Source organism: Amaranthus tricolor, chromosome 1, assembly GCF_026212465.1.
Source record: "Amaranthus tricolor cultivar Red isolate AtriRed21 chromosome 1, ASM2621246v1, whole genome shotgun sequence".
Lineage (NCBI taxonomy): Eukaryota > Viridiplantae > Streptophyta > Magnoliopsida > Caryophyllales > Amaranthaceae > Amaranthus > Amaranthus tricolor.
Genome location: NC_080047.1, coordinates 44676858 through 44700551, shown reverse-complemented (window position 1 = coordinate 44700551; position 23694 = coordinate 44676858). Strand labels below are relative to the sequence as shown.

The window sequence follows — 23694 nt, the reverse complement described above, 5'->3', positions numbered from 1 at the left end:
ATTTATTTTTATTATCATTATTGTTATTATTTTTATTTTTATTAATAATAATAATAATATTATTAGTATTATTATTATTTTTTAATTTTTTTAAAAATATTATTTTTATTATAATAATAGTAATATTATTATTGTTATTATTATTATTATTTTTTGTATGTTTTTTAAATATTATTTTTATTATAATAATTATAATTATAATTATTATTGTTATAATAATAATAATAATAATAATAATAATAATAATAATAATAATAATAAATATTTTAAAAAATTTTAAAAAAAATAAATTTAAAGGGGTGAGTCGCACAAAACCCGCGACTCGATCTCTGGTTTTGTGGGACTCACCCCTTTAAAATTTTTTTAATTTTTTTTAAATATTATTAATTATTATTATTATTATTATTATTATTATTATTATTATTATTATTATTATTATTATTATTAATATAATTGTTATTATTATTATTATTATTATTGTAAATTTTTTTTAATATTTTTTATTTTTATATCAATATTATTATTATTATTATTATTATTTAAATCTACTTTTTTTATTTTTATGATTATTGTTATTTTAAATCTAAAGACATTTTTATCATTTCATTATGGCGATAGGGTGGTGATGTTTAGCAATACCCTATTAAAACTCGCGGGAAATCAACGGTAATGGGTTTTAGGTTTTGTACTTCCAATTTGGAAATCCCAATTAAGGTTGCAGGATCCCAAAATCGAATGGTTTTTAGGTTTTAAAGGGCCATTTCTCCGTCGATATCGTCTTCATTGAATTTTTCCCCCTTTTAATGGCTGCTTCCGAATTCATTTGAAATTCCCCCCCAATTTAAAGCAAGAATGAAGCTACGTACTTATTAGTTGATAGAAGATAGAGAGAAGTGCGGAATTGATTTTTTCTGCTGCTGAAAAGGTATGATTATAGCTTGAATTCTTGAGTTTTGTTTTTTCTTTTTTTTTCCTGAGTTTTCTTCCTCTATGATTCTTCCGTTTCGATGCAGTTTTTGTACTATTTTCTAGCATGCGCTGATAGAAGTTTGATGTTCAATTTTGTTTCCTACTTTCAGAGAATTCCTGTTGTCTCTTTCCATTAATGTGGTTCATAGGTTTATCCACTTGAGAGTCCGAACATGAATGACTGAGAATTTTTTGGACAAAAGCTTTTTGTTTGGTTATCTTTGAGAATGTTATTTTGAGATATATTACTTTTTCTTTTTGCATATCTTACTGCAGATGAATAGTTGTTATATTACTTCGAGCAAGCGATCATTCTCAATTGCCAGGTATTGATCTACAACTCTTATTTAATGGTTAGATGTTTGGTTTGGCGTACTAAATTGTGGTATGTTTATGAACTTATTTGTAATACTATCCAGATTGTTGGTAATGTTTGTCCATTCATAAACAAAAAAATTCTTAACCTCTATAGTAGTGGTGGTATAATGGTTTATACTTTATAGTGGTATTGGGCATTTTATATAGAAAAACATATGTTTGGGAATGGAGCTTTTTGCCATGTACAATGACATACAGATCTATTAACCAAATTAGATGTAAGCTTCCATACCATTTTTGGTTTTTACAACTGCCTAGCAAACGAACCTTAAGTTCCTATGTTGAGAAAGACGATATCTTAGTTTACACATGAAAGACTGTTGTTTCCCACTTTTCCTAAAATGAAATAAAGTTTCTGTGTTCAGAAAATACAAGGATGCTTTTGTATCTAATTGCTTTGTTTCTTAGTGTCTTGTAGTACTACCTTTAATTCTTAGTATCTCCCATCTTATTGGCATATTTTTTAAATCTTACCCCAGATTCAGATTCAACATCTAAACTTGTACTATGAAATTGCTTGCATTAGAGGCCTTCTCAAACCATAAGTTGGTTCTAGGATATATTTAGAAACTTGAGTCGGAACAAACTCCAAGGCACAGATTCAGATATTCTAGAGTTCCCATTTTCAGGTTATTGGTTATTACATGTTCTAGGTGGTCTTGCGTTATTTACTTCCCTATACTTGTGATCAAAACTGTTAGTCATTCCGATATCAGTTTTACTATTCCTACCAAGTTAGTCATTCTGATACTCCTGCCAAGTTAGTTAATTCTGATATAGTGTCCCAAAATTTTAACTTCTATGGATTTTACTGATAGCTAATTGTTCAGGTCAGTTTCTGTTGTGGAAGTGGAACAATATGTGTTACAGCATCAAAATTAGTGCATTTATGAATGTCACTGTCATCTTCATTGTATAGAATCCTATGCGCTGCTTGTTGTCAATTATGACAACTTGACAACTGAGTTGAAAGTACAACATACTTAGTTTAGTTCCTGAAGTTAAACAGTCGAAATATTGGCAGGTATCTTTTCATATACAAGTATACAACAGAGACTGTGTAGAGCTTTACTTATTGGAAGGCGAGTTCGTTCTCCAGTCTTAAGATTGCTTTCCTTATCAAGCAGTGTCCGGTCCTCATTTCTTTTCTAGACTATTCACCTTTGACCTTATGAAGCTGTCTCTGACCCTATTGTATCTATACTGCAGTTCTGTTTCTCTTTTGTACTGGCTTTTTCAGTCCTCATATGTTTGGAATTTTGGATAATAATTGCTGCATAATTTTCAATGGATCTACTGTCTAGAAGACTTTTGTACAGATAACCCCAATAGGTCTCTGTTATAGATGCTTTTAGTATCTTGTTCTCCATATTGCCTTACAGAGTGCCCCATCCTCATTCTCTTTTCATAGAAAATGAGTTAATAAATCATTTATAACTTTGTGAAGCTGTTCCTGACATTAGTTTACTATGAGCTACTGTTTCTTTGGCTCTTTTTTTTCTTGTGTTTTATATGATTTATGCTGCATGTTTGCAATAAAGTCCCTGTTTGAAGAACTTTCATCGGACTGACTTTCTGATACGTCTATTTCTTTTGTGGCCCAGTTTGATGGTTTTCAGTTTATGTGTGCTGTAAAATGTTTTTATCTGGACTCAGGGTAAACTACCATGGCTACCCTCTATGTTAAAAATATATCTCCATGATGATGCTCTTATTGGTTGAACTTAACCTACCTTTTCCTTCAACTATGAACATTTTCTGGAAAATATTCTGGAGAATTTTATCCATTTCTCTGATTCCTTGATGAACTTTTTTTGCCGGGCTTATGGTGTTATGTTGGTTTATTAAGTTTACGGGAGATTGCATGTTCTAGTTGGCAGATGCGATTTGTCTTCCCTGTACATGATGTTATAATTGATAAATATGTTTGGCTAGATTTTTTGCAACTGTTTAAGGATTTAGGAGTAGTGTTTCAGCTTGCGTTATATATCTTGCCAAATTGAGATATGTATAAAGGTTTTTTTTTTTCCAGAAATTTAATAGGTAGCTTCTTATTCAAGTCTGTTTCTATTGTGGACCAGTTCTATGTTACAGCATCAATTTTGTGCGTTTGTGTCTGCTTTCAAATCTTGCTTCATTGTCATCTTCCTTGTATATATTGTCCTTTGTACTGATTCTTGTCTACTTTGACAATTGACTTCACAACATACCTTGTGTAGTTCCTGACATGATGCACTCGAACTTATGATGGGTACCCTTACATAAACAATAGACATTGGTTAGGGCTTCACTGTTTGAAGGTGAGGATTTTCACTCTGGGCTGTCACAATTGACTTTATTTTTTTGGTCTTGAGATTGCTTATCTTGTTAAGAAATGTCTCATCCTCATTTCTTTTCATTTAATTTGATTTAAACTACTCATCTTTGACTATATGAAGTTGTCCATGACCCTATTGTTCATTTAAACCATTTCTCTTTTCTCGTTCTGGTTTTCTCACTCGTATATGTTCGGATAATTGATGTTGCATAATTACTATGTATTTACTTTCTGGTGGGTTTTTGCACAGATCATCACAATAGGTCTTTGTTCCTGGTGCTTTTTATGACTTTGTTCTTGATATTAACTTGTCAAGGAGTGTCGCGTCTTATTTTTGACCTTGTCAAGCTGTCCCTAGCATTGATTTTCTTTGTATAACTGTTTAACACTTTTGCTCGTGTTTCCTCATGTTTTGATGATCCACCCTGCATGCTTGCAATAAAAGTCTGTTTACTGGATTTTTATCGAACAAACTTTCTGATAGGTTTCTATCTGTCGTCTGGCCCTTTTGCTTGATGGTTTTCTGCTCTGTGTGACTGGAAAAAGACATCTATTTTGGATTAAGAGTAAATTACAGTTGCACTTGCATCTCCTCTATTTTGAAAATATATCCCCATAGTGTTGTTCTCGGTGGTTGAGGATTTTACGAGTATGAATATTTTCTTGGTCTGTTCCATGCACTCCTTGTCCACCATTTCTGCTTTTCTGGAATGGGTGGATTAGTTTCTAGAAAAGTAATTTAGCTAACTATCTACTGGTAAGATTTAATGGGAACAATACAAATGCCCTTTAGTTAATAATGTTCTGTAAGAAACTGTACTTTGCTCTTTCGATGCTTTTGAGTTGATAAATGTGAATATCCCCACTATATATATATATATATGTATATATATATATATATATGTATATATATATATATATATATGTATATATATATATATATGTATATATATATATATATATTTATATATATATGTATATATATATATATATATATGTATGTATATATATATATGTATGTTATCACTGTACACATATATACTCTCTAACCAAAAACTCCTCTTTCACTTGACGTAGTCAAAACAACATACCATTACTCCATTGCCATTAACTAACTCCCACCTAAACGGGATTTGTGGGGTTGGATGTACGCAGTCTTACTCTTGCTACAAAGATTTTGTTCTCAATTGACCATTGGTAGCAAATATCATCTGCAGCTTCACATAAATAAGTTCACGTAATTTAATAAGTATCTTAATATAATCAAAAGCATATGAATTTATTTCTTCTTTTTAATTTGAAGGAAATTAACTATTCATTCTATTTGATTTGTTTGTCCGGGACCGTGTACAGTTTGGGGGTTCTATTAAGTTTTCTTATGGATATGAATACGTGTGTATCTTGCCAATAATGTCTCAAATATGTAATGGAGGGATTATTGGAGATTTCCACAAGAGGGGAAGAAACTACGTTCTGTTTAGTGCCAGATGCGTGGATTCAGTTTCAGATTAAAAAAACAGATTTGAAGTTAGATTTTATTTTCTCGGATTTGAATCGGAATTTTTTTTCACGGATCGAGTCTGATTAGGGTTAGACTTGGATTGAGCTGCAATCCCTACCTTGAATAGATGTCAGGGGATAGGATTTTACTCTGCTGATGCTTTGTGTCTACAACTTCTTGCTTCTGTGTTGATTTGATATGTGCTTTGGTGCCTTCTTTGTCTTGCTTGGTAGGGTATTGAGGCTCCCTTGCATCCTATATGTTGACTAGAAGCAGTGAACCATGCCAAATATACTGCTGGCATTTTTGTTTCAAGCTTCAGTTCATTGTACCTTGTTCTAGTTGTCTTACTGTGCAATTGTATGGCAAAAACTTGCTGATTGAGTTCAGAATTTGTCAGATTTTTTCTAATTTCAGGTGATTGAAATTTCACGCCGATGGCAGGATGTGAGGTTATAGGTAGTTACAGTTGCATTGTAAAGGTCTTTAGGAAAAGTGAACCAATATTTCCCGCGTTGTAAAGGTGTACATAAGCCGCTTTTTGGGTCATTTTGAGGAATATCTCATACTTTTGGACGATATTTGACGTCACGTTAACTGTATGACTCCCGTTATCGTATCACCGTTACTGCGTTTGCGACCATTTCCTCTTTTTTGCACTTTGAATGGAAGATATAAAAAGCTGCCTCTGTTCTACTTCAATGAGATGATGAATACTGACTATGGTGGATTGAGAATTTCAAGAGGGAATAGTTGCTGGAAGGCTGGAGTGAAGTACATAATATACACTTGTTCTACTTCAAAGTATCATTCTTGTGTATACCAAGTTACAAAGAAAATCTAACTTGTTTGATTGCATGTTTCTCTATTAATTTTGAAACTGTGGTTATTGCTTTAAAATTCAAATGAATCATTGATAATACTATACCCGCTTTTACCCATATCTAGTGGGATTAGAAATTTGGCTTGTTTGGATTCAAGGGATTAGCCGTATTTCTAACCTTTTCCCTGATCCTCGCATCTTATTTTGCAAAAACTTAGCTGACCTATTAACTTGATTTGAACTTAACTCAGTTTTTTTTTTCCTATTTCGGTGTTATTTGGATTCTCATTTTCTATTTCTTTTAATTTACCGAATCTTGATTCACTTTTCGTTACTGTCATAGTAATTCTCTCAACACCTTACAGGTTGTGCATCAAATATTCAGGGACATGGAGCAGTATGCGAGGTTTACTTATGAAGAATTGCTATCTTTTGATATCGAGATTTTACTGTGTGAGATGGTCAATGTTGTACAGACAGGATGCTGGTAACCCCTTGCAACAATATCGAGATTTTTCATTGTCTGGCAACTACAGCCGCTGTATGAGCCACTAGCGAAAGGCTATCAGGTACGAAAAAAGTTTTATTCATGTGAAATGTTCTTCAATGGATGGGACAATCACTGATTTTGGTGCTCGTGGATGGCTAACCCATCTGAAACACCTAATACAGGTCTTAAAAATCAGTAATGATCTCTCTTAGAGCCTCCCCCAGCAACCCATTATGGTGTATTCCTAAGTAAATTGGGACTGTTAATCCAGAAAAGAACAAGCCAACATGGAATGCCAGAGAAGATGTGCAGGCAGCGACAGACGACAGTAGCAGTCGAATTCAAATATTACGCTATGTTAGTTGGACTCGTTTACAAATCGCCTACATGGATACGTGTACATTTGCCTTACACGTGTCAGAGTGTTTAAGGTCCAACACGAGTACTCGAGGTAAAGTAAAGTGTCCAAACCATAATTATTTTGTTTCTCCAAGCTTCTCTTTTGGATGCAATATGTTTTTCTTCAATCTCTAGGCATAATTTTTTCACCCCAAATTATTGAACAGAACATGGAAAATTCAGGAGATTATTGAAGCATATAGGCATTGAAGCCAAAATTCCAGCTTACTTTTGATGATTTATCAACATGTATGGTCTTGTTTCCTAAAGAATAGAAACACAAAGAAAAAAGGGAAAAAATACCCAAGAAAATTGTGACCACAATTTTATGTTTATAGAAAGATTTTCTCTTTCTTGAATCCCAAAAAATAATAAAAATTGAATTGTCAAATAAAAATGGACCCTAAAAGGCTAAAAACCAGTTCATGGTTGGTTATCCTTTTGTTTGAGAGTTGTCCTTTCTTTAGAAATGTCACAATGAGTCGAAGGATTTGCCTCCCTTACTACAAACATGGGTTGTCACCTTAAGGATAATTTGGGATGTTAGACACCACATGTACAAATACAATGTGTTATTTAATTTCTATGAGAATTATTACTCTCCTTGTCCCACTTTCACTTCATCCATACTCCATAGAGCGTACAAAACTGAGCAACTCTTGTAAGAGAACGTCTCTCGGTGAGATGACTTTAAAAAAGTTCATATTCTCATAATATGTATTAGATGGGCTATTTAACTCATGTATAAGACATGTCTTTTGGGAGACCGTCTCATACAACAATTTGTGTAAGGGATTTAAAGATATATGGATCCTCTTTTTCACATTTAGGGGGTGTTGGTATGGAAATATAAAATGTAATGGAAAGGAAAATGATAAAGAGGAGTATGGGTAAGGGTAGGTTGTAGTTATATGTTGTTTGGTATGAAAATATAAGGGAAACACTTAATTGATCATAGAAAGGGAATTTGTTACTTGACTTAAATGAATTTACCCTCAAGAAAGGGATTGGGTTAACCTAATATCATACCAAACAAATATGTGGAGTAATGGTAATTAAATCCCTTACTTAGTATTAAAAAGTTCATACCAAACACCCTCTTAGTGTTTTCGGACTTTTGTCGTATTTTGTTTAACTAAGTGGCTCGCTGGGTGAAGGCTCGAACTCTTCATTCCGAAGATTCATGAAAGGATAGTTCATTAATTATACGTCTTAATTGAAAACACAAAAACTGATTGAGCTAACACCAAGCATGCTTGGACTAGCGACATACCTGCTCGAACAAGCACTTGATTAAGATTCTGGTTTCATAAAGGCTTATATGAAAGTGTTTTAAATAATAATTGAGGTTTTTTGAGGCTATTAAGGTTTCTATTGGGGCTATTATTCGATGAGTTATTTTTATTAAACTTTCTTCTATTTTATTTTTTTTTCTTTTATTAGAGAAAATTCACAATGCACTTACTTGTGGACATATGTCAAAACTTGACTGATTCACGTATAAATTTTATGTCTCTCTTCATTTTTGTGTTGTTTTCCTATTTATTACCTTTATTAAATTAAATTTCGCAATTCTTACTTAAACTAGCACACTTGTATAGACATAGTTATACTCCCTCATTTCCTTCAAAATTGCTATTCTGTTCTTTTTTGTGCATCTTTTTTTTACTTTGCCACTTAAATGTGCACTTCACTTTTTCTAATTTCCATTCACATATATTTTTTTTTCTCTTTTCTTAAATCATGTACGCAAATCAAATATTTCCACTATTTTCTATTTTTTTTACTCATTGATGTCATCTTCTCCCTTATTGCAAATTCATAGAAACATAGTGAATAACAATTATTTCATTCCCCTATTTTCATTTTTCAACATATAATTTAATCCAATTTGATGTTGAGGTAGTCTTTGTTTTTATTAAGAGAATGTAGGGGTAGCTGTTACTTGTTAGGTTTAGTTGTAAGAATCCTTTTGTCATTAATGAAAAATATGTACAAATAAAGTCTAAGGTCCAAATAGCTAGCTTTACATTAATTTCCACGACCATAGTAAATTTGTAAGAAATGGATTTCTATAAGACGTGACGTGAAGGAAAATCAGCCAATAAAAAGATATATACGTATTTTGTTTTTATATTAAATATAGTGTTTTTTCAAATATTCCTACATTGTTTAGTTAAATAAATCTCTTAATTGTGATATACGTTTCATTTATTATATAAGGGCAAAGAAAGGCCCCCCCCTTAGTTTATTTGATTTATTAACTAATTTAATTGATTTTACTGATTTGATTAGAGAAAAAGTGGATTTAAAGCCAAAAGTTAATAATAAAAAATAAAAGATTAGGAGTAGCTTTTTTATTTTGGTTTAAAATTAGTTTTTCAGTTGACTTAAAAGTTATTTACTAAATGCTTTTTGAAGTATTCTACCAATTAGAATTTAAAAGCCAATAATCAATAAAAAAACCGACAAAAAAAATGGAACACCGTATAAAAATGTATACTAATAAATTTTAGATTTGTGTAGTAAAGTCAATTGTGCAAGTCATTTCATGCTAATGCCATAAATAAGCACCTTGTCTTTTATGTTGATAGATTATTGTTATAACTTTTAGCATTTGTTTTGATCTTAATAATTAAGCCTTAACCTCTTAACACCAAACAATGAGTGACATTTTAGATTTTTTTTTTTGTTAGAATGATCTAAATTCTTAATTATGCTCATACGAATCCATATAGTTTAACTATTTGAAATAAGGGTTATAAAAAGGATGAGAAAGGGGGTATTTCGTAGCATACAAGTTTAAAGCTAATCAATATTCTTGTAATACAATTTACAATGTGTATTATTTAATCATCATCATGCCAAATATGAATTGCTAATAAAATGTTCATTATTTTAATCAAAACTACTAAATTTTTTTTTATTTAGAACTATTTAAATTTTTCCAAAATATTTATAGTTTTTAAAAACTAAATATATAGTTTTAGTAGCACAAGTGTCATGCATTTTTGTTAGTTTTGTATGTGTTGTATGTTTATTGTATAATAATAAATATAAGTAAACTATTACTAATTTCTCACTCCATCTCTTATAATTTACTCTATTTAATTATCTTTCATAAAATAGGCAAATCAAGTGAATTCAAAGCAGTGGTAGATCTTGAGTCGTAAGCTAGAGTGGTTAAATCAGTTGTCCAAACAAACAAACTGTATAAAGTACCAACATTCAAACTCTCAACCTCTTGTTTTAAGATTATACACTCTTAATTAACCACTAAACCATATATTTGTTTCGTAAAATATAAATAATATATTTTGATTTTATAAAGTGCCCTAAAATTTTCGAAGGTTCGAACCCTTTGGGACTATCTACTAATCCGCTATCATTCAAAAGGGATGGAGTAGTATTAATTAGAGAGCCAATTTGCATTTAATTGTCGCGTTCACCAATAGTGAGGTACCATGAAGCGTTGTTATCTTCACTAAATTGCATTATGCTATCCAACAATCTCACTTTACTACAAACTCTCAATAATTGGGTACCCTTCTTAGTTCTCCCATTATATACTTCCATCGTTTTTTAATCATACCAATTTAAAGATTATAATTATCTTTATTTTTGATGGGTTAAAGATTTAATACTTTTTTAGTTTGAAAATATAATAAATAGTGTATTAGTGACTTACAAAATCATTCATAATTTTTTACTTATGTAAAGTTATAGTTATATATGATATTTGCTTGCTAGTAATTGATTAAACATATCCTTTTTAACATAAGTAAGATTATACATATTGGATCCCTCAAACATTGCCTATATAGTAGCTACTTAATAACACTTACATGTTACGTAAATCAAAACTTGATGTGAGGGGCATTATTACAATTATATATATATCAAAATATATCAAGGAATTAACTCATTATCACTACAAGAAAAATCATTTTTAGCAAAAGTCGTTGTAAAAATCGCTTTTTGTTGCTAAACATAATTTTTGTACTGACTTTAGTTGTTGTGGGTACAGCTGTAGCCAAAAGTTTTGGCAACGACTTTTTTAGTTGCAAAAGTCTATTGTTTTTTGCAAAGACTTTTATTGTTACGAAAAAAGAAGTGTCGTTGCAATCCCTCATCAATAATGGTTAAAGCTCGCATATATGTTATGCAACCTATCACGCTCTCACACATGAGAGCTCTTTGGGTTTGAAGTGTAGATGTAGCATAAATCTTCCTCGTACTTGACTCTAACAATCCCACATCGATAATTTAATGAGATATTGACTAGGCATAGTGGGCTACTCCCACAACCGTATACATGATTTTGAAAAAAAGTTTCATCAAGTTTATGTGTATTTAACTCTTCTCTTAAAAGAGCTTGAATGTACAAATCCACCGGAAGAGTGTATCAAGTCCACTGGTGTGATATTGTTTAGGAAGGAAGTTATGAGGATATAAATTTTTTATTTTCAGATCGTCTTATTAAGAGACAATCTCTCAAAAAATAACTATAAATTAATATATTGCACATAATACAAAATTGAAAGAAGTATTATTAGTTAGTAAAATTACTCAAAAAGTGTTTTCATTAATTAAATTCAAATTCCGTACATCTATTGGCTCTTATAATTCTCTACCCAAAAAAAATATTTTTTTGTGGGGGACCTTATAATTATATAAATAAATGTAGGCATTATATTTCCAACCGTAAACAAAATGCGATTAATATATAGTGTGCCTCCTTCATGTTAATAATATCAAGGGTTCTCTATTGATGGAGATTTTCAACCGTTTCAAAAAAAAATTAATTAATGTACTACATGACTCATTGCTTAAACACACAAGACAAATTAAAGGCATTTAGAATTGCCATAATCAACATGAAATAACTAACACCTTCGTTGTCGTTTTTTGTTGAGTCGTAATTGTAGTCGTCATCATCATTCTACCCAGTATGTCCTACTCATAGAAAAACTATTGATAGATTCTAGAGAGGGAAGAACGCGGCAACTCATACCCGTGAAGGAGAGCGCGGCCAAAGGAGTCCTCCGGCTCAAGAAAGATAAAAAGACGAATCTACACGGGAAAAATAAATTAAATATCTATAAATAAGATAAATAAGTAGAACCACTACAAAATAAAAAGAAAATAATAATACTAATAATAAAAAGAAACGAGAGAAGTAAGAGGGCAAGAACACCAAAAGGTAATCTAAGAGGAAATCAGTAGTCTAAAACATGGATATTGCGTCTCCAACTACCCCTATCCCTAGTCAAAACGAGTGATTTTCACTTTTTAGTTGTCAATTTTTTAAATCATCATATTCCCAAGAAATTTGACTAATTTTTTAATCATTTTAGGACATATACCACATAATTTAAAAAACAAAACAAAAAAAAAAAAACAAAAAAAATAGAAAACCACAATAGTAGCATATAGATCTTCATAATTCTTTATCTTTATTCTCTACCATCCATTTCAATATATTTTTATTTGTAATATAATATAACAGTAAATATTAGTAATAAAAACAAATTCATGAAATGGAAGAATATAGTTTTAGAAGTAATATGTGCATTGCATTAAATAACTAAAAATTACTCTATAACCTACTTAGGAACATTTACAATTCTATTTTATATTGATTAACCAAATTAACACATTTGTACATTGTATTATTTGTATGGGCATCTAACAAACAAAACTATATTAGTTCAAAGCAAAAAAACCATGTAATAATCAATACTCAACCTTAATAGAAGTAACATGTTTTCTATAACTTTTTTTTTTGAAACAAATATTTCATCTTAAAGTGTAGATTTTAATCGTAAAACTGTAAAAGAAAAAATAAGAATGATAAAGTTTAGAAAGTCATTATCACATTTCCAATTTTAACTACTTCTAAAACAATTATATAATTAACTCAAACCCAAATAAAATTTCCTTTTATTTGTCAAACACTAAATTTAAATTATTTTAAATTTACAAATAATATAACCGTTCTCAACCATACCAAAAGAAAACTCATTTGATGCTAACTCTCATATACCCATCTACCCTTACTAGTCCCACACCCACATCACATCATTTAAACCAAAAAAAATTCAAAACATACCCCATTCTCTCTTTTGTCCAAAAAGCAAATCATAGACACCCATTTGAGATAATCCATCCTAATCTCCTTAACAAAAACCATCCCAATTTTCTTCTCCCTTTCCTTACCCAATTAGTCCTTACATAATACTCCTAAAAATACTTAGTTGTATTGTTTTGTTTCTTTGTTCTTGAATTATTGATCATCCCTAATTCATATATACACATCCATCTTATTCAATGAAATGCACAACCAAAACCCATTAACCAAAAAATGGATCAAAAACAAAATAGTGTTAAACCCATGTTTGATATCATAGATTCATCATTAATAAGAGCTCAATTCATAGCAAAAAAAGATGTTTCCTTTTCTTCTTACCTTCATAATCAAAATCCCAATCATCAATCAAGATATACACCCCAAATCACACAAATTCAATCAGAAGAATCTGATCAAATCAGCATATTTGATGCAGCAAAATACTTCAGTGGCATCCATGATGATCAAAAAGATCAACAACAATCCAAACATATTCCTAGTCTTCCTCCAAGATTATCCTCTGTTTCATCATCTATTGATGATAATGGGAGTAACTATGGAGGAAGAAGTAGTAGTTGTACGAATAATAATTATAGAACGAGGTCGTTTCATGCGACCCCAACCGCCTCCTCGGAGGCTAGTTGGAATAGCCAGACGGGTTTGTTAGCAAACCCGCCAGGCTCAATTGGTGTTAGCATAGCTAAAAACTTGTCACCTAATAGTAGTACTAATAGTACTACTAGTAATATGACACCAAGATGGCCTAGAATAAGCACAAAATGGCTTATTACTAGGAGAAAATGTCCTTGTTCAGGGAAAAAATCTGTTCAAGTTGAGGAAAGGATTGAATCTACTACACCTAGGATGGTTGATTTAAGGAGAAGTACTTCTTCAAATGGTAGTTCTACTAATTTTATTTCTTCTTCTTGGTATTCCCCTAGACAAAATAGTCCCAAAAAAGTTGGGACTACTATACCTTTAACCTCCCCAAATGTTGTTATACCTCCTCAAGTGCCTAAAAATACATTGAACTTGAATCTTATAAAAAACCCAAGTGGAATAAACCATCAACCGAACCATAACCATAACCATAACCACCTAAACGGCTTGAACCCAAAAGTGGTGGTGGAACCCATAAAGTCATTTGGTAATCATTCTGAAATTATTACTGCTACTGCTACTACTACTGCTACTGCGACAATTGGTGGTACTAATACTAGTACTACTACTACTAATGGATTTACTTTCCCGATTCTCGAGAATAAACCGGTTGGAGTAAAGAAAATGTTTAATGTTATAGCGGACCCACCTAGGGATTCATTAGAAGTGTTTCAACCAAGGAGCCAAACAAGTCCAAAGTCAAGAAGAGCAAGTTATGAGGACGATAATGCAGTGCTTAGTGATGGGAGTTCAGATTTGTTTGAGATTGAGAGTTTTTCAACAACTTATCCTTGTAGGGATTCAATGGATGAAGTGGTTGTTCCTGCATCAAGTTTTAATGGGAATACTTTAAAAAGACTTGGGATTGTTTGTAGGACTAGTAATGTGGATGATAATGATGGGTTAGATGAGCCTATGACACCCTCTGTGGCCCCAACTGAGTGTTATGCACCAAGTGAGGTTAGTGTTGATTGGAGTGTTACCACAGCTGAGGGGTTTGACCGAGCTAGCCTTACTAATTTCTCTATCTCGGCCTCGGAAATCGGGTTGTACGCCGCCATGAGGCGAGAATCAGAGAGAAATAATGGTTGCGGTGGTGGTGCTATAGGAGGTGGTGGTGGGGAAGAGGATAAGAAGAGTAGTCATAAAGGAGGTGGTGGGCTGTTGAGTTGTCGATGTGAGAAGGCGGTTAGTGTGGGGCCGGTACCAATAAAGTGCTCAACTGAGGGGGGCCCACCGATCACGGCGAGGCATGTGGGTGGTAGGCCAACACAACAACCTCATGTTGTTGCAGCCCATGTAAATGGGAGGTGGAAATAGCTATCTAGCAAAAGTGAGAGCAAGATCAAGGGCAATACTTGGGTTGTGTGTGGGTAGGAAAGTCATGGTCTAGTTCTTTTTTGCCTATGCCTTTTGCAACATGATGAGGAAGAACCAAAATTGGTATGGTATTATGGTATTTTGTTGGGTATTGGGGTAAAAGAAAATATGTTTTTTGGGCAAAAGAAATTACAAATTGGATGTATCTTGATGGAGTTAGGAAATTTGTCTAGGAGAACTGATAGTCATTGTCTTTAGTATTGTTTTTAATTATCTTCTTGCCTTCATTTTCTTAAAATTGGTTTTCATGTGGGATTATGTTTTTGAATTTTTCCTTTGATTGAGGAATTATTGTGAGTGTTTGTTTTGCAAGTTTGTGTGAATGAGATAGTTAGTGTTTGTGTTCCTAGTGCTTATGCAATAGACTATTTTAATGACAAATTTATTATATTTTTCAATTTAATTATTAGAGATATTTAATTAGACGTAGTTTATCAATTAGAATTCAATAAAGTACTCAAGAAACACGAAGTTTAGAGTAGCTTATATTCTGCCCCTTGCAATTCACTATATTTTCATTTAAGTCTTTTAAAGTTCAAAAATAAAGCTAATTCTTTGAAACATTATGTAGTAATTAAGTAATTTTTTGGTATCGATGGAACTTGCAGCCACTAATCCTTTAGATTTGAACTGCATAAACCTCTAGTTCGTGGCTCTAGCTGTCAAAGAACTACAAAAAGTTGAATCAGCTAAAATTGATCACCTCAGCTCAGATAATTAAATCATAACATTTCTATTATTTCTCTATGAAGCATAGGCCCAAAACCAAGAAATAACAAAAAACCTCTCCTTTTATTCGAACCTAAAATCTCATCTTTAGATATTCTTATATTAAGCGGCTTTGTCTTCAAGTAAAGCATAAACAAATTAATAAATTATGCTTTGTTTGAAGATAAAACATTAAAACTTCTAAGTAATCACCTCAAATTAAATTTTAATATGAAGACAAAAAGACTATGATATTCGAAAAACTTATAGGAAAAGGCAAATCTAAGACAAAGCAGCAAAATTAAAGTAGAAAAAGAGAATGTTAAGCGCAGAAAGATGTCATCATTTCATGTGGTTAGGCCCTCTAATCCTACTTGCTAATCATAATTACATAATTAATTAAATAGTATCCCAAGTACTCCAACTAATTAAATAACATAAATAAAGATTTTTTTTGTCTGTTGTTGAGTACTTTCAAACTACAAAATGAGTAATAATTTAAGTTTTAAGTATATATTTCCTATCACTAGATAATGCATAGGAGTATTATTTATCTGTTCCCTTAAAATCGTTATTGAGGTGATATTTTTTTTATAATTTTTCACTATTAGCAGTACTTTCATAGAGACGAAAATAGTAGTATTTTATTAGAGATAACATTAGATATAGTAAATAATTTTGAAACAAAATAAAAAGACAATTGAATATTATTTTAGCTAGAACAAGTACCATTTTTCAAATAAGGGTTCAAGTTCGAATTTTATTTAACTCTTTCCTTCCTTTATCTTACCTTGAATTTAAAAAACAAAACAAAATTAAAGAAAATTATTATATTATTAAAATATTGTTTATACTAATTGATGTGTGATTTGGTGATAAATTTTGATCTTATTCTATATATGAAAATATGAAACATTAATTATACTAATTTACGCGGGATTTAGTAATACATTTTTTAATTTAATGTTATTTTAAGTAACATAGTTAATATTTATACTATATAATTTTTAAAATGTTTAATAATTTATTGTTTGAAATTGATTATATCTTTATTATGGACCTTAAAGCATTCTTTAGTAAGACTTTTTATAAAAGACAAATGTTATACATATTCTTAAAAATGCATATATAAAGAGTTTAAAATAAAATATTAAATATTAACTTAAATTTATGACATCGATTAATATGTTTAATTATGTTATAATTTTTTTATTTTTAATACCAACTCGACTTATTATAATTCTGATTATAATTATATATAGCTAAACCTTTTTAAAAATATACAGAATTGCTGATTGTGTACTTCTATGTTCTATGCTTCTAGCCAATGAAAATGAAGATGCATAGAACATGGTTGAGCACTTTTAAGTATATACTTTTATTTATTTTGTTTTCTTCTCTTTGGGGGTGTTTAGTTAGATACTTAAGCTAATATTAATATATAAATTATATCAACCTTAGATTTAAAAAGAATTTAAAAGATAACATAATTTATAAGTATGGCACTTTGTTATGCCCATGATGGTTTGCTAATATAATGTGCACATAACCATCCAACCTATTCTATTATTATGATTGATGTCTTGTCTCTTTAATTGGGTTCTCTTTGGGACAACTTTTTTGTTGATTTCTTTTCATGATTAGTAATCTTTGCTTGAAACTTGCACATGATATATAAGTTATGAAACTAATGATAAGAATTATAAAATTAGGGTAATAATACTTTGTCTCATTGAGGAGAAAATAGACTCTATTTAAAGAAAATATAAATATTCGATGGAAAATTAAAAAATATATTAAATTTTGTGAATGGAATTAAAAGATAATTAAATGTAAGAATGAGAATAAGAGAAAGCAAGAAATCCATTTTCAAATAAGAAAATAACGCAATATATGTAAAACAACTTAAAATAAAAAATAATACAAATTTAGAATAACTAATAATTTTATATTTAATTCTTGCAACACACCAACCTAATCATGGGTTAATTAAATATCATATTAAAATGAAAAGGGTGCTCAATCATGTTTTGACATATTCCTATGAACTTGCACCATAATCACAAGAAACTTCGACGTAGAACCAAAATTGAGAGATTCTAAATATCCATTTGAGATAAAACTAATGTGAAGGTTACATTGTACCTAATATTTGTGGTCCATAGTTTTCAATATGCATTTCCCTTTATACATCCTATATAAGTATATTATTACTTTATCTATAAAAAGTTTTTAAATGAGCCAATTTGTCAAATTATTGTTCTTATAAGGAGTCTAAAATTTTTAAAAAATGAGTTTAACATTTAAAGGATCAATTTTAATATTCAAAATGAAGTGTTAACATTAAACAATTAAAAGTGAATATTTTAAATGCGAAAGTGGTATTTTAATTAATTTAATTGGACTATTACTCCAATTTAAAAATGTTTCACGAGAATATCGTCGTAAATGATACTTTGTGGAAAGAAATTACTTCATCGAAAGAAAGTATCTGAAAATGAGGCAAGTACTTAAATGTTGTTTTATATCTCATTTTGATAACATTAGATCCCTTAAATATTTCTTCTTCTTAATTACTTATATATATATATATATATATATATATATATATATATATATATATATATATATATATATATATATATATATATATATATATATATATATATATATATATATATATATATATATATATATATATATATATATATATATATATATATATAACCAATCCAACAATAAAATACAAAAAAAAAAAACATAGTTATTGAAGCTCAATGATTCTCTTCCACGATCCACCATAACTTTAGTACTTGCTCATCAAATTGGCCTTGTCTACATAGAGAAATTCATGGCAGTGAAAAAATGTTGTGGATCAAAAAACTTGGCCCCAATTCAAAGAAATATAGAAGCTACTCTTTGTTAGAAAGATTGAAATAAATAAGATTAATTAGCATTTTAATTCCAAGTATAAGATTGGGATAAACTTATGTCCCAAAATAAGCTTCCGTACGTCCAAGCCTAGCCTCGGGTAAGTCGCTGTTAGTAACAGCGACTTAAGGCAAAAAATAAAAATAAAAATAAAAAGTTGAAAGTCGCTGTTAGTAACAGCGACTTATAGCTTTATATTTTTCCAGAATCCTTCTTCTTCCTCACTTCATTTCGCGATTTAGTTTTTCACCCGCAAATCTCTACTTTCTCCTTCTTCATTCCAACCTTGTAAGGATCTTCATTCCTTCAACTAAGGTCATCAAGTTTCAAGTTTGTACCAGTAATTAGTGCTGTAGTCTTCTTAGATCGACCTAAGGTAATTTTTTTTGGTTTTTTTTTCAATATTCGAAAAATTAGGGTTTGTTGTGTTTTAATCAATTTTCACATTAATGTAGGTTGACAAGCTTCCAATTACGTAATTCTTCTTGATCTACAGCTAATTGAGGTTCGTTTTTATTATAAATTTTTTCATTTGGTGGTGAATTTAAAATGTATGTCATGTGTAGTGGGCATTTACACTTGAGCTCTACGATTATGTCAAATGTACTTGTTATTTACATTGATCCTCACTTTTAAAAGTTTGTTCCAGAATTATTAGTTGAATGTAAAATGTATAGTGGTCATATATTTATGAAGTTGATGGTGATGTTGATTTTTTATATGTTGTTGTAGAAATGGCTTCATTTCGTGTCACCGTTGTATGCTTTTGGAATGGTTCAATTCGATCAACTAGTAATAATGTTAAGTATGTTGGGGGAAAATGTAAACTGTTTGCATGCAACTCATACATGGATTTGAATGAATTTAAACATTTTATATGCTCTAGGATTGGCATTGACACTACAAGAAGTACTGTTAATTTAAGTTTTAAATACAATCTGAGTGGAGATTTGTTAGCTTTTCCGATTGAGGATGAGGAGGCTATAGATGCAATGTGGGAGTATTCAAGGTCTACCCCTAGTCCTTCTTTAGAGTTATATGTAGAAGAGGTACCCCTAGGGAACGAAGATGTGAACGTAGTGGAAACAAATGCATTTATGAATATAACTCCTTCTGCTCCTTCTCATACGCCCTTCCCTACCCAAGAAACCCAAAATCCCTTTATGCCATCTTCCTCTTATCCTTCTAATGAACCCAATCAACTTCAATTTCAAGTGACAAATGATGATACTTGTAACTTAGAAGATACAAATGAGCCTTGGGATGATGTTATTAGTGAGAGTAATGAATTCGTTGAAGCTCCTTCTGAGGATGATGTTGGTATTGACGAGGAGGCTCTAGCTAATGACATGACTTTAGGAAACATTCCAACAATCGTTGCCCCTACACCCTATGCACTGGTTCCCCCTCTAGATGAACACATTGAGGACAACTCTTGGAGGTCTTGGGATTGTGATACAACCTACACCGACGAAGGAGAGTTTCAAAAGGGTATGATGTTTGACAACAAGGATGCCTTGTTAGACGCTGTTAGATTGTATCATATTCGTAGGAACGTTGAGTACAGAACTGAGACTTCAAATCAAACCGTGCTCACGTTGAAGTGTATGAGAGGGTGTGGTTGGAGGCTTAGGGCTAGGAAGACCTCCTATTCACCGTCATGGGAGATAATTACTTATAAAGGGAAGCACGGGGGTTGTATTTTAAGTACTGAAAACGTGTCAGCTGGGCACATTCATTTGACATCTTCCGTGATTAATAATCGTATTAGAAATTGTGTTGCTCAAGACCCATCAATTAAGGTTTCTGTTGTCCGGCAAATGGTCAAAGACCAATTCGGTGTGGAAGTGACCTATAAGCGGGCTTGGTGTGCTAAACAGCAAGCCCTTCTCTCCATCTATGGTACGTGGGAAGATTCTTATCCTCTTCTTCCACGCTTCCTGAAGGCACTGCAAATTTCAAACCCCGGTACCGTAGTTGAGTGGTTCTTTAAGGAAGATAATGATGTCGATGTGTATGTCCGTCCTAGTATTAGAACTTTCAAACGCGTGTTTTGGGCTTTCCAACCTAGTATTGAGGGATTTAAGTATTGCAAACCCGTTATTGCCATTGACGGAACACATTTGTATGGTAAGTATCGCCATACGTTGTTGACTGCGATTGCCCAAGATGGGAACAAGGGAATATTCCCGCTTGCCTTTGCTTTGGTCGAAAAAGAATGCATAGCCGCGTGGTCTTAGTTTATGGGCTGTGTTCGTAAGCATGTGATGCATAGTCCAGGGTTATGCGTTATTTCCGATAGGCATGCGGGCATTCTAGCAACTATGGAGGAGCCGGAATGGTAACCTCCAAACGCCCATCATAGGTTTTGCTTGAGGCATTTGTTAAGCAACTTCAATCGTCAAATAGGTAATGTGAAGTTGAAGAAAATGTTTGGTAGGACTGCAGAGCAAAGACAACCCAATAAAGTCGTCGAGGGATTGAAGGCCATTGGTGTTTTTAATCGTGAAGCACTTTTTTGGATTGATGAAGTTGGTGATATGTCTAAATGGTCAATATGTCACGATGGAGGGTATAGGTACGGTGTTACTAATACGAACTTGGCCGAAGTATTCAATAACGTGATGAAGGGTGTGCATTTCTTGCCGATAACCACTCTTGTGGAGTTTACCTTCTATCATGTTAATGATTATTTTGTAAAAAGACGCGAGAATGCAAACGCGTGGTTAATTGGGGGAAACAAGTACACTTCACACGCCACTAGAATTATCACCCGTAACACCGAGAAGGCAAACTACCATGAGATCATCGCATTTGACTACAGACGAGGCCTTTTCCAAGTTAAAACTGGGCGTGGTAATAGAGGATCGGCCAAGGGTGGTAAAATACAAAGTGTGGATATGAGCGAGATGAAATGCACTTGTAACAAACCGTCCATATTTCACTTACCTTGTTCTCATGTTCTTGCCGTATGCATTAAACGACACTTATCCTATGAGCGATTTGTGGACTCCTGCTACAAGACCCAGAGCTATGTTAACACGTATGAATGCATATTCTTGCCGTTAATTGATAAGAGGGCATGGCCTCAATACACCGGTGTTGAGGTGTTACACGATCCAGATCACATTCGTGGATTAGGAAGACCTAAGTCCAGGAGGATCGCGAACGAGATGGACGAAGGATCGCGAAGACGCAACGCTTGTCGACGATGTGGTATTGACGGTCATAATACTAGAACTTGCACGTCAAGGTAAATAGTATATATATTTGAGTATATAAAGTAAGGATTATATAACAAACAAATACACATTTTCAGTACTTCTTAATTAATTGTAGATTACATAAGGCTTACTTATTATTTAATTGCAGGAGAGATGGATCCAGCAGCTCCAGGCCCTCTGGACCCTAGTGTCCTTACGATGCAGGCGAGTCACAGGAGCAGTGTGCTATGGGATGTACAGGTCATTGAGCTTACCCCTTTTGAAATTATTACTTCATAATACTTTAAATTGAAGCTAACGTAATATTTTGATTTAGGTGTCCGATACGGAAACCATATACACCAGGCATCCCGATTCAGCTCCATGGGCGATTGACGCACGGATCGTCCCGTACCTTCAGCTTGCGAGATTGCATGACTTCCACCTGATCGCGTACGGGAGAGTCGATCGGGCGCTGCTCACGGCTTTAGTCATGTCCGGACTACGGTGTCGGGTCCTCACAGGGTGCCACATCATCAAACTATCAATCCCCTCCCCTACCCGAGCGTCATGCGACTGCATCTTACTATCGTAGAAGGCGTCGTAAACCTTCACAATTAGACAGGGTACAGGAGGAGGATTAGCATTACAATAGTTTTGTAATTATTGAACATTTGTACATACTCATTTGTAACTGTTGGTCTTTTGTGTGTAAATTGTAACATATATGTACATGTATATATTTTTACCGTAGTATCACACGTTTATTATGAGTGAATTGATGTTAACTACTCAAACTTTTGGGCGATGAATCATTCCGCGAACAATGCAGCATAAATTTAATCAAAAACATACAATCATATTCAAATAAGGATGTTGCTATTCAACATTCAACACAATTTCAAGCAAGTTCAACAAATCCAAATCCAATTACATACTTCATGCATTAAGTTAAACTACCGTCGCTAACTAAGAAGGCTTACTTAACTTTTTCATAATTCTTTCAGTCTCTTCTTTCCTATGTGCCATATCATCCATTTGTCTCTTTAGATTAAATACTTCATCTTTAAGCTCTTGTTTTTCCTTCTCAAGCCTTATTATTAAGTCTCTCTGCCATTTTGTACCCTCCGGAGCAATCCAGCGAAAGTATGTGCATCCTAATCCGTCAGCCAAGTAGAAAGGGCAAGCAACAAATTCACGCCCTGGATCGAAGTCGCTCCAGTCAGTATTAATCTCAACTTCATAACCACAATCACAAAGCTCTTGAATACAATGCTCCTTTGACATCTACATAATACATATAATATATTAACGTTAGTGAACTTTCAAAAATAATGTTTACATTTACAATAATAAAACTAACAAAATACCTTATGTTAACTTTAACAATTGATGGAAAAGAATAAGAATGATCTAGAATGGATAAAATGAAGTATAAGAAATGATGGACCTATTTATACAACAACATTACAACGGCTATTTTCACATTCTAACGGCTATTTTTCTAATTAACAACGGCTAGTTTAGTTTTTAAATTTAAAAAAAAAAAAAAAAAGCTATAAGTCGCTGTTACTAACAGCGACTTTCAACTTTTTATTTATTTATTTATTTTTTGGCTTAAGTCGCTGTTACTAACAGCGACTTACCCGAGGCTAGGCTTGGACGTACGGAAGCTTATTTTGGGACATAAGTTTATCCCAATCTTATACTTGGAATTAAAATGCTAATTAATCTTATTTATTTCAATCTTTCCTCTTTGTTATGAGGAAGTAACTTCCTTTTCAAAAGGTGGGCTCAAGTGGGCT

At 32.2% G+C, this 23694-nt stretch overlaps 1 protein-coding gene across 2 annotated transcripts; it reads left to right on the top strand.

Moving 5' to 3' along the window:
• Positions 1-646: 646 nt before the first annotated feature.
• On the top strand, positions 647-22843 carry LOC130813690 (uncharacterized). 2 transcript variants are annotated; one of them, XM_057679536.1, is made up of 7 exons: positions 647-925; positions 1246-1295; positions 6354-6557; positions 6661-6929; positions 19142-21939; positions 22059-22150; positions 22227-22843. In XM_057679536.1, the coding sequence occupies exon 5, from the start codon at positions 19421-19423 to the stop codon at positions 20924-20926; it is 1506 nt and encodes a 501-aa protein (XP_057535519.1). In that variant the 5' UTR covers positions 647-925; positions 1246-1295; positions 6354-6557; positions 6661-6929; positions 19142-19420; the 3' UTR covers positions 20927-21939; positions 22059-22150; positions 22227-22843. The 2 variants fall into 2 exon arrangements, 1 of the variants encoding a protein (XP_057535519.1); XR_009042223.1 differs by having other exon boundaries at positions 657-925; positions 19142-19191; positions 22227-22364.
• Positions 22844-23694: the final 851 nt, after the last annotated feature.

What these genes read in the sequence shown, in the direction of transcription:
- LOC130813690 (XM_057679536.1), top strand. Translation starts at nt 19,421, where the DNA reads ATGGCTTCATTTCGTGTCACCGTTGTATGCTTTTGGAATGGTTCAATT.